Source organism: Otolemur garnettii, unplaced genomic scaffold (genome assembly GCF_000181295.1).
Source record: "Otolemur garnettii isolate 467f Iridium unplaced genomic scaffold, OtoGar3 scaffold00026, whole genome shotgun sequence".
Taxonomy (NCBI): Eukaryota; Metazoa; Chordata; class Mammalia; order Primates; family Galagidae; genus Otolemur; species Otolemur garnettii.
The window spans coordinates 10,140,803-10,153,039 of record NW_003852421.1 but is presented as its reverse complement, the minus strand read 5'-3'; the positions used below and the strand labels follow the sequence as shown (position 1 = coordinate 10,153,039).

General features: G+C 36.0%; 1 protein-coding gene across 2 annotated transcripts in view; it reads left to right on the top strand.

The window, feature by feature from the left end:
* Nucleotides 1-12,237, top strand: part of RANBP9 (RAN binding protein 9) — a 92,266-nt gene that overhangs the window by 73,389 nt on the left and 6,640 nt on the right. For both annotated transcript variants that reach the window (XM_023512274.1, XM_023512275.1), the window contains exons 9-12: nucleotides 301-491; nucleotides 1,839-1,983; nucleotides 6,178-6,299; nucleotides 8,069-8,220. In XM_023512274.1, the coding sequence (XP_023368042.1) occupies nucleotides 301-491; nucleotides 1,839-1,983; nucleotides 6,178-6,299; nucleotides 8,069-8,220 (610 nt within the window). The remainder of the gene's footprint in view (nucleotides 1-300; nucleotides 492-1,838; nucleotides 1,984-6,177; nucleotides 6,300-8,068; nucleotides 8,221-12,237) is intronic.

Genomic DNA, 12,237 nt, shown 5'->3' with positions numbered 1-12,237 from the left:
AAAAAAAAAAAAAAAAGAAGTCTATATTTTGTTTTTTGCAACTACAGATAAATTTTAATTTTCTTAGTAACTCTTGATCACAGGAGAGAATACTATTAATATTATAATGTTTTTAATATTACACTCTTTAATTTCTCTGGAAATTTTAGAATTCTAACCAATGCAGTATATGACACCATATTTAATATTTTTAGCTTACCATCTAAAAACTGAACTTACTGATAAATAAAAGCTTTTAAACTGTTTTCAAAAAGGCCATTTGGAGATAATGTCTAAGCAAATTTTTCCTTTCTCTTTTAGAGTGCGTCAGTTTATAGAAATGGTGAATGGTACAGATAGTGAAGTACGATGTTTGGGAGGCCGAAGTCCAAAATCACAAGATAGTTATCCTGTTAGTCCTCGACCTTTTAGTAGTCCAAGTATGAGTCCCAGCCACGGAGTGAATATCCACAATTTAGCATCAGGCAAAGGAAGTACTGCACATTTTTCTGGTGAGATTCACTCTTCTGACATTCTTTTTAAATTTTTACCCTTTATAATTTTGAACTAAAACTTTTTTTAGTCTACATGTTTTCTTTGTAGCTGTTTTGTAAATGTTTACTTGATTTCAGGATGTTCTGGATAAAAATCTACAGGTTCAGATTCATAAAGTTATCAGTACTCAGAAGTAACTTAAAGAATAGTTGTTTCTGCCTGGGTGCAGTGACTCATGCTGTAATCTCAGCATTCTGGGAGGCCAAGGCAGGATCATTGTTTGAGGTCAGGAGTTTGAGACCATCCTGAGCAAAAGCAAGATACCCTGTCGCTACAAAAAATAGAAATATTAGCCAGGTATAGCGGCATATGCCCATAGACTCAGCTACTCGGGAGGCTGAGGCAGGAGCATTGCTTGAACCCAAATGTTTAAGGCTGTAGTGAGTTACGATCATGCCACTGCACTCCAGACTGGGAAGGTAAGCAAGGACCTGGCTCTTTAAAAAAAAAAAAAAACTATTTCTGAGAGTCAGCCATTAACATATCTCTGTAAATGAACATTCAAAATGAATCATCACTAGAATTAAATAATTGATATTTAGCAATAAAAAGGTAATCATGTGTTTTAATAAAGTATAAATTTAAGGTGATCTGGTTGTGAAATCTTATGCTACCCCATAACCAAACCTCACTGGCTGCCTGTCTCTCTTATTTTTCCCCCAACTAAGCCTCTCTCAAGACTTGACTCTGTCCATTTCATTTTCTCCCATTTTCTTTTGGCTCACCAGTATTGCTTTCTGTGGCTTTTGGTGTTCTCAGTTTCCCAAGATGTTACTTTTTCTCTATACATTTAATTTTCTAAAATAAGTTAGGTAATGTTTCCTTTTGTAGAGTAGCACCTTTGCTTTTGCTCACAGTCAGTATATATCCTTCCAACATTACTTCATGTCAGTTTAACTACATCACCTCCCTGTTCACTTTAAGGATGATTCTCATGTCTGTATCCTTGGCTACCATTCCTCTTCAATGTAAATATCAGGTTTGGACAAATTCTGAGCCTCAGTGTATTCTCATGTAAAATAGGGATGATGATGAAGGTGCAGGCAATACTGTCATGGAGGGGGATTGTGAAGGTTAAGTGAGATCACAGGTAAGCCTCTTCCTTGGTAGAAGAGGTCATAGTTACAGCCACACAATTAAATATTCTTACTATTCTTTCAAAGTTTACTTAAGTAGTCCATTGACTCTTAAATTCTGTAAGTCTTAAATACAAAATCAAAATATAGAGACATTATTTACAACCTAATCAATAATTAGTGTTTATTTCTACTTCTATGTGGTATTTTTTTCTTTTTTCCCCCTAGGTTTTGAAAGTTGTAGTAATGGTGTAATATCTAATAAAGCACATCAATCATATTGTCATAGTAAACACCAGTCATCCAATTTGAATGTACCAGAACTGAACAGTATAAATATGTCAAGATCACAGCAAGTTAATAACTTCACCAGGTAAGTGACTTCATCAGCTCTTGTGTTAATATAAGCAACCTAGTTGTGAGTGCCAGCATTGTGATAAATTTGAAAGAACTTGAATTCTATGGCATATAGTGGGAGTCTGGGGGTTCCCAAGCCCACAGAGAATGAAAGAGTAGGGAATCAGTTCCCTAAAGCTTTTCAGTTTCTTAACTATGTACATGAACTCTTTCCTTAGTTCCTTTCTCTTTCTCTGCTGTCCTTTTCCCTCAAGTAAAATTATAAGGACAGATTTAAGGTTATGCATCATCTTCCTACTAACACAGATCTATACAAATAATCACAAATGCCATTTGTTATGTTTTTGGATTAAGATGTAGTGGTATATTTAACCTCTAATATTAATATAAGGTGGGCCGAGTATAGTTATCCACACCTATAATCCTGGCACTATGGGAAGCCAAGGCAGAAAAATCATTTGAGGTCAGGAGTTCAAGACCAGCCTGATCAAGAGTGAGACCCTGTCTCTACTAATAATCAAAAAACTAGCTGGGTGTCATGGTGCGCCTGTACTTCTAGCTACTTTGGAGGCTGATGCAGGAGGATCACTTGAACCTTGGAGTTTGAGGTTGCTGTGAGCTATGATGATGCCATTGCTCTATGTTCAGGACAACAGAGCAGGACTCTTACTTAAAAAAGATTATAGCTTATTTTTCCTTTATGTGTGGGTTTTTTTGATGTAAATATATAGAATGCTTTCTGAATTTAAAATGGCTAACTTTACAAAGAATGCTTTTTTGAAAGACTCTTTACATAGTTTGCCTGTAGCAGGTGGTTAAATCATCTAGTAAACAGAATGGAATTGTATTGATAAACTTGTTGTGTCTCAGACATTCTGTTAGGTATGGTGTCTAACTTTAAAGAACTTTGAGAGAAGATATGTCTCTGTCAGTATAGTCTGGCCCTTGACATTTTCATGAAACCTAAAAGTTCATGAAGTGAAATCTTTTGAATTAAATACTGTGCTAGAGCAAGTTCTTGTGAATTTAGTCTGTGTACATCATCCAGCATCTGAATCAGTTTGTTGCTGGTTTGGGCTTTATAACATGAACCAGTTGGTCATACTGCATTTTCTGTCATGGTCATCAATTCAACATTTTCTTACTAAAGTTAGAAGGATCCTAACTTTTAGCATGGAATCTTAATGGAAATAGGATTCTGCAGAAAGGAATCTATGGAAAAAAAAATCTGTATTTGAAAATTTGGAGAATAATGAAAATGTCTGGATTATCTGTCACACCTGAGAGAAATTTGCTAAACTGATGGTGTTGTGTGATTTATACAAGTTATAATGGCGGACCCCAAAAGTGGTATGAGAACACCAGAAAAAGTGGTTATCTTGTGTCAAGTAGGTCAGGGATGTCTTTTTGTATCAGAGATGACATACTGGAAAATATAAAATCAAATATGGAAATTAAAAACATTAAGCCTTTAGTAGTTCATTTACTTTATAATATACACAAAGTACATTGGTATTTTATCATTGATAAGGGGGTTCTTCCATTGTTTGAGGGTAAGATTACAGTCAATTTGTGGGTTTTACCCTTAAATACTGTCCTCAGGGCAGGAAGTTACTAAAGAGACCTGTGATCACCTGAGTTCAGGGAAGCAATCCTAACAGAAAGGGCTGATGACGTCGCATCCTCCTTTGTGCCTCTGGTAGAAGGGAAAGGAACTTTTGGACCACTTTAAACTGTTAAACAGTAACAGTTATTTTGTTGTTGACAGTGGCTCTTATAACAATATTGTGAAGTAGGCGAAGTAATCATAATAACTATTTATACCATTTTACAGATGTAGAGCCGGATATGAAAAACATAAATGACTTTTTACAGATTAATAATAGTAGCTAGTAAGTTGCAGAGTTGAGGCGCCTTCCCAGGATTTGACTTGCAAACTTGTGCTTTTTTCATTATACCCCCTGCCATCTAAAATGCTCTTCTCCCTACCCTCCCTCACTCGATCACTTCTGTTGAAGCTGTAAAATCTTAAGTTCTGATGATCTTTCAGGATGTGTTCCTGGATTTACATCCCCACCGAATGTTGTATTGCTCCTTGGGATTAACTTTCATCATAGTATTGATCATGATCTCGCTGTGATATAATAACCTAATTAGCTTTTTACAGTCTTTTTGCTATTTGAAGCCATATGCTGTTCCATAATATCCTTGGCACCTAACATAAATCATACCTCAGTGGCTTTTAAATGTGTGTTAAATGAACGGATGCCTCTCAGATACTAAACTGAATTGTCAAAAAAGAAAAAAGGGTTAGTATTTAAGACCCCTAAAAATTAGGATTTTATGAATTTTCATTAAACATTTTTAATTTTATTTTTACCATTTGCAAGGCTTGTCAAGATAATCAAGCTTTTCTGGCTGAATAAATCTGGTCTGGAGTTCTGTGGCCAGTTCCCCCTTCTCTACAAATGTCTGTGTCTTTTTCCCTTACAAGTTTTACTAATGGGAGTGTTGGCATGCACGTACGCCCAAAGGTGTTCACCAGTGGTTGCCTCTGAGGGCGTGATACATAGTATTTTTTGCTCACCTGTATTGTTTTTTCCTACAAATGAATGTTGCTTTTGTGATGAGAAAGGTCATTTATATATACACATTTTCTAAATTTTCAAGTGTTTACCTCTGAATTAAATAGTTATTACTTATATCTTCATAGAAGAAATCTGAAAGATTAGACATTTACTGTTGCATCTAAGAGCGTGGGTCTGAAGGCTGGACACTGACAAATCTGTCCATAGATAGTTACCGATCCATACTTATTCCTTCAGTATGGAGTGAGTGGAAACTGAAATCCAAGAAAATGATTTGAAAATTGAGATTTGGCCAGAAAGGTAGCCTGTGAAAGAGAAGAGATAGAGTTGGTTACTTAAAAGGTATGGAATGATGAGACTGAGTTGTTTTTAAAGTTATTATCACCTTTGACAGAGTGTATTTTTCAAGTAATAAGGAAAAAAATAATCAACTATTAAAATATAGGCTAGATTATACAGGGATAGCCAGCTTTTTTTCCTTCCCTGATTGGGCCACACATTAAATACAGAAACACTAACAAAAGCTGATTATTAGCAAAAAAAGGTCCGTGTATACTTTGCCTGATATCCCACACCATAGATAAGGTTCAACCTAATTCAACCTGCAGGAGCAGGCTGGACACCCTTGGGTCTAGAACAGTGTTTTCTTTGTTGTTTGTTTTGTTTTTGTTTTTGTTTTGACACAAGAGTCTCATTTTGTCACCCTTGGTAGAGTGCCATAGTGTCAGAACTCACAGCAACCTCAGACTCTTGAAGACTTAAGCGATCCTCTTGCCTCAGCCTCCCAAGTAGCTGGAACTAGAGGCGCCTGCCACAACACCTGGCTATTTTTTAGAGGCGTGGTCTTGCTCTTACTCAGGCTGGTACTTGTAAGCTTAGGCGATCCACCCGCTTTGGCCTCCCAACTGCTGGGATTACAGGCGTGAGCCACTGTGCCCGGTCTAGAGCAGTGTTTTGCCATATTTTTTTTTTTTTATCTCATGGCACACTTGCACCTATAATTAAACTCCAGCAGCACACTTAATTATGTTGATCAAAAAAGAAAAGAATTTAAAAAAGAATACACTTACTGTGCTTTGAACTTCTTTCAAAAACAATTAATGATCTTTAAAATTTTTCTCAGCACACCTAAAATTCTCTCTTGGCACACCAGCGTGCTGTGGCATACGGGTAGAAAATCACTGCTCTAGAAGAAGATTGAATTAGGAGGGCAGGAAGAGATAAACAAGTTCTAGGTGTGACATTTACTAGTTTGTTTTGAGAGTGAGGTCTTTCCCTGACATGCTGGAAATGAATGCTGGGGCTACAGTTAACAAGTGCAGGAGTGAGTTTGAGTAATGGTTCTATTATGCTGAAGTGTGATTTCTCCATACTGGTGTAAAGTCATAAAATCACTACATTTTAGTACTTGTACTTTTTTCCCTCCCTTATCTCCAGGGTAGAAATTGGTTAAAAGTCAGTGTCTTTAAATACATTCAAGATTTAACAAAATACCTTTTTTACAGATTGCTATTGCTTTATGAAGTTAGTTTATAAGTAGGCTACATAGTTGAGTAGTAATTTATTTTAACTAAGCTGCAAGTGTGATATTTCTAAAATTAGGTTTGTTTTTTCATTTTCAGTAATGATGTAGACATGGAAACAGATCACTACTCCAATGGAGTTGGAGAAACTTCATCCAATGGTTTCCTAAATGGTAGCTCTAAACATGACCACGAAATGGAAGATTGTGACACCGAAATGGGTCTGCAGTGATATTTCTTACATTTTTAATAAAAAATGATGGCTACAAGGTTATGTTTTTACTTGTACTGATTCACAGCTGATGAGCATAAACCAAATTTAAAGATGTTTGTGGCATAGGATTTGACAGCAATAGATATTACTTAAGCTTTCTCCTAAGAGTGAGTTGCTAGAGCAAGTAGTTACTTTTTGAGTTAACTTCTGAAATTAAGTGCCAGACAGTTTTCTTTGCTGAACTGTCCACTTAGGGTCAATTTGAGTGCTGTCATTAATCTAGTAGTAACTTTTAGTGTTCAACCTGTAGGGTATTTAAGGTTGGTGATAGGAAAAATTCTTATACTTCTTTTCAATCTAGCCAATAAGGGGAAATGGATAGATATGATTTTACAAATTCTAATCAAATATTTTCTTAAATTTGTTTAACTTAATGGAAGTGTGTGACTGTGCATTGTACTGTGTGTGGTACATGGTAGGTGCTTAAGCATGACCTCCCTCACCAGAAAACCCGAAAATAAAAAACAGCAACAACAAAAATGTGTAGCTCAAAAATATGTTAGCTTACATAATTTTATTTTGTATACAACTTTTCAAGTAAATTGTACCATGACATTAAACCACCAGCAAACTTTCTCATAAATGGAAAGTAAGAATTATTAAAGCTCATAAAATGTTTATTTGTTGGGATTCTATGGCAACTTTTAGATTTGTTAGTATTTTGAGATTAAAAAGTATTTATTCAAATTATTTTGAAAAGGCAACCCTATTTTACTCTATGATGTCAGCCACCTTACCTTCCAAAGAGTAATAATTTAAGTATAGTGAGTAAGAGCAGGAATTCTAGAGCCAAACTACCTACATTTGATTTCTGCAACTGCTACTTACTAGCTGTCTGACCTTGAACAGATTACTACCACTCTGCTGTGGTTTCTTCATCTGTAAAATGGGTATAATAATAACCACCTCATAAGTCATTGTGAAAGTAAATGAGTTAATCTGAAAATCTAATAGTACAAAATACTTGGTAAATGTTTACCATTATCCTCATCTTCATCATAGTAATAATTTATATATTATTGTTTTTAATAACTTGTACAATTACACTATTGATTAGTGATAATGGTCAATCGAGATAATATATTATTTTCTAAAAGTATTTCTGTAAAAGTAGTATAATTAGTCTGTTTGATTAGTATTACAGGATGTGTTCTGTGTTTTTGTTAGTCAGCCTCTCTTAGCTTCCAGGATCATTTTGTTACATTTCTGTTTTATGTCAGTTAAAGCAGCCTGAGAAGCAAGTACTAACTTTTTCTTTACTTAAAATGTTGCTTAATGTAGTTTTAGAGAATTAGGCTTAATTTTTCCTAAATTTTTCTGTGGCATATTATGTGCATTCTAACTTAGAAAGGTTGTCTTCTGACTCGCAGCTGCATGTTAGAAATTGGATCCCAGACTCTTGAGACCTAGATAATGGTATAGCTTTTGGCTGCAAAGTTCCACATTAGATTACAAATAAATTTTTACAAATCTGCATATTTAGATGAAATAATAGGTAGTAGTTTCTAAATAAATTGTATAAAATGGGGCGGTGCCTGTGTTCAAAGGAGTAGGACGCTGGCCCAGTATGCTGGAGGTGGTGGGTTCAAACCTAGCCCCGGCCAAAAACTGAAAAAAGAAAAAAAATTGTATAAAATGTTATAAGACATTTATGTTCATGTTTTTATTATACTCCATTCCATATAGTAGTAAACCACTTGTCTATTTTGTTTACAGAAGTTGATTCAAGTCAGTTACGACGCCAGTTGTGTGGAGGAAGTCAGGCTGCCATAGAAAGAATGATCCACTTTGGAAGAGAGCTGCAAGCAATGAGTGAACAGCTGAGGAGAGAATGCGGCAAGAACACAGCAAATAAAAAAATGTTGAAGGTGAATATATTTTTCTTTGAAATACTTTAAATATGTCAAAGGAACTGAAATGTAGTTTTGAAAAACATCAAAGTACTAGAAATTTTTGTTGGGGAACTTTAACTTCCCCTCAGCTCCCTTCCTTATTTAAGAATGGAAACATTTGGTGGTAGTAGGCAGCTCTACTGGAAAGAGCTTTGGACTTCAAGTAAAAAAATGTGGGTTAAATTTCAGTTCTGCTACTTAAGGCTTTATTTGTCATTTGTCAACTTAGTTTAATTCTTAGTTTTCTCAGCTATAAAATTAGCAATTTTTGTTAGGAGAAATGTGAGTTTGCTGATAAAGTTCTAAGTTTGAGGTACTCCTATTTTGTAAACATTGTTTGGGGTTGCAGCAATTTCGATGTGTAATGCATGGTTTTCATTTCAATGGGGATTAAACAGTTGGGTCATCTTTAATAGCTGGAATGGTTACAATACATTGTAAAGTCTTTTCTGGATTGATGTCCATTAAATGGTGAGATGGATAACATTTAAATAGTATATTAGCTACAGTTTTATTTATCATTTGAAGATAGAGGGGTATTCTCCAACTTTAAGTCAGCATTGCAGTTAGTTGTAGAGATGTTGTGACTTTTCAACAATTGGTTTGATAATAAACATTTTCTCCTAAATGTTTTGGAAGATACATACAAAACAAAGGGGAGATACATAAGGTGGCCTGGAGGCTGACTCTTGGTTATGGTAGGAAAGGGCAAAAGACTCTTGCCATCTCTTCCTAACCTGAATTGAGAGTTAACATAGGTTGAGTATCTCTAAATTCAGAAATCCATAATCTCTAAAATATGAAACTTTGAGTGCCACTGTGATGTTCAAGGATATGTTCATTGGAGCATTTCAGATTTTGGATTTTTAGATTAGGGATTCTCAATTGGTAAATATTCTAAAATTTAAAAATCCAAAATCTGAAACACTTCTGATCTGAAGCATTTCAGATAAGGAGTACTGATACTGCACCAGTCAGCAATAGTAGTACCTAACATAGTATACCTGTGTAAGATCAGTAACAAAAAAATCTGCCTACTCTGTAGCCTCAGTACAGCACAGGCACAGACAATATCTGCCTGGTCTAGGGTGGTGGCTATGAAAGTTAAAGGTGCAGAATCTTACATTTTCAATAGTTTAGGTGAGAAGAGAGGTGTATTTACCATGTTTAGTACTCTTATCTACTAAATAGTACAGTAACTGCTATTTCTAATGGTGACCTGAGTTATCAAAAAAAGTTAAACTACTTTTATGCTAAATAAAAAATAATTGGTGAATTATGTAATTGAAATAAGTTTTCATTTTAAAAGTCAAATCAGATGTTCATATACCAGGAAAGTGGCTATCCACATTTGCCTTAGGAGATTAAGATTTCCTTGAGGTCAGACTATGTCCTTTAACTTCTCCTCTTTTAAATGTTTGTATTTTTCTTTTCTTTCTTTTTTATGTTTTCCTAATGTGTACACCTCAATGCGTACCACCTAGGTAGTCAGTATATGCTGATTAAATTGAAGTTGAATTGTGAAAAGTATAGCTGGTTTTTCCAAATTGAGGATTTTTATCACTCTGCAACTTTAGAGAACTTTTTCTGGTATCAGGAGTGTGAATAAGAAACTTCACACATAGGCTTTGCATTAATTTAGGTGTCTAAAATAATCCCTTTGGGAAACTGAGTACTAACTACTATAGTAGGTACTGAGGATGTTTTAGGGCAGTGGTTCTGACCTTTTTTAGTGCCTGAATCTTTTAAAAAATTTTGAAGGATTCCCACATAGTTTTTGTATATTTGGGTTACATCTATTGACATTTATCATATTAGAAATTTTTATTTATTTTTTTGAGACAGAGTCTCACTCTGTTGCCCTCAGTAGAGTGCTGTGGCATCACAGCTCACAGCAACCTCCAGCTCTTGGGCTTAGGTGATTCTCTTGCCTCAGCTTCCCAAGTAGCTGGGACTACAGGCACCCACCACAATGCCTGGCTATTTTTTTGTGCAGTTTGGTGGGGGCTGGATTTGAACCCGCTACCCTCCGTATATGGGTCCGGCGCCCTACTCACTGAGCCACGTGTACCGCCCACCATATTAGAAATTAAAACAATTTTAAGGCTCAGCACCTGTGGCTCAAGTGGCTAAGGCGCCAGCCACATACACTTAAGGTGGCGGGTTTGAATCCAGCCCGGGCCTGCCAAACAACAATAATGGCTGCAACCAAAAAATAGCCGGGCGTTGTGGCAGGCGTCTGTGGTCCCAGCTACTTGGGAGGCTGAGGCAGGAGATTAGCTTGAGCCCAGGAGTTGGAGGTTGCTGTGAGCAGTGAAGCCATGGTACTCTACCCAGGGGGACAGCTTGAGGCTCTGTCTCCAAAAAAAAAAAAACAAAAAAAACAAAAAAACAATTTTAAAATAACAAATCTTCCCCAAACCAAAGAAAAAGAAAATGGCATTGCTTTATATTTTTGCAAGTCTCTTTAATGGTTGGTCTAATAGAAGATGAGTTAGATCTCATATGTTCCTCTGCACTTAATCTGTTGTGATATGACACATCATGTAGCCTCTGGAAGACTGTACTGTCTAGTCATGAGAGAATGAAAGTGAAAAAAAGCAAGGAATATCTGAGTATTACTATGACAGTAGTTTTGGCTTCACAGACCTCCTGAAAGGGTTTTGGGCCCAGGTGTCCCTGGATCATACTTTGGGTACTGTTTTAGGAGATATTTGGGAATATGAAATGTTTGTAAAAATTCTTAGGCTTTTTTATCCTGGGTCATTGACTTTTTTTCTTGTTACACTGTTAGGCTAACTGAACAGTGTGAAGAAATGTGATTTGTGTGGTACCTTTAAAAATTTAAGATTACACTCCATCCTCTTACTGTGTCTGTGATTCAAATGTGCATAGAGCTTAGAAAATGGCATTGCATGACCAATCCTCAAAGCTATTCCTTGATTATACACTGAATTACATGAAGATGTAATTTATCTTCGTCTGAAGAATGTAGATGGCTTTGATTTTTGAACCCTGTATTCTAAGCAAATACCAACAGCCTTCAGAGACTGTCCTGACATTCTGAGTTGCTTTCCTCTCACTTCCCAAGCTTATCTTGCTTGATAAGGATGAGTAACTGATCCACCTTCTAAGTACCAAAAAAAGAAAGCTGGATGATTTTGAGGCAACATGAAAGCTGGATGATTTGCTGTAGTTGAGGTTTAGACATTCTTTTTATTCTTCACTTCAGATCACATGGGATTGTAGGGCTTTTTAAGAATCTTTAATGTTTTTGGATTTGCTTAAGCTTCTGAGCCATATATACCTCCGTAGAGAATGACTTCGCCATGAGGTTGCACGTGTGTTCAGCTGTGGAGGACTGTAGGAGGGTCAGTTATGAGTGAGCAGCCTCAGCCTGCAGGGAGCTTTTAATCTAGTAACTGAAGGAGAAACAGAACCATTTAGATTCACCCTATTTAGAAACTGCTCCAGATTTTAAGCCAATTGTAAGTACAGTTTGAGAATCCTCCTGAAATAATGTCACATTTCCCTCAGAAATTATTTCCACTGAGGTAATTTTTTTCTTTAAAATAAAAAATAACCCATAATGTGACAATATTTCTTTTTGCTTTTATGTCAGATGCTTTAGTGACCTTTATACATGTTGTTCTGTTTCTTCCTTAAAATTATTCCACAGAGATAAAGTCCTAGACATAGAATTATTGAGGCAAAGAACATGAACATTACTATGGCTCTTGCTACATCTTGCCATATTTCTTTTCAGAAGGCTACCTCACTAACAGTAATAAAAAAATGTATGGGGCACTACTACCTTAATCCTGCTTTGGTAGGTTTAACATATAATAGAGTCGTGAAATTGCTTATTAGGATTTCTTTGGTTATCACCACCAGTTTAAGTTTTACAGTATGGTTTAAGACTTCAATGTTGGCTCGGCGCCTGTGGCTCAAGCGGCTGGGGCGCCAGCCACATACACCTGGGGTGGCGGGTTC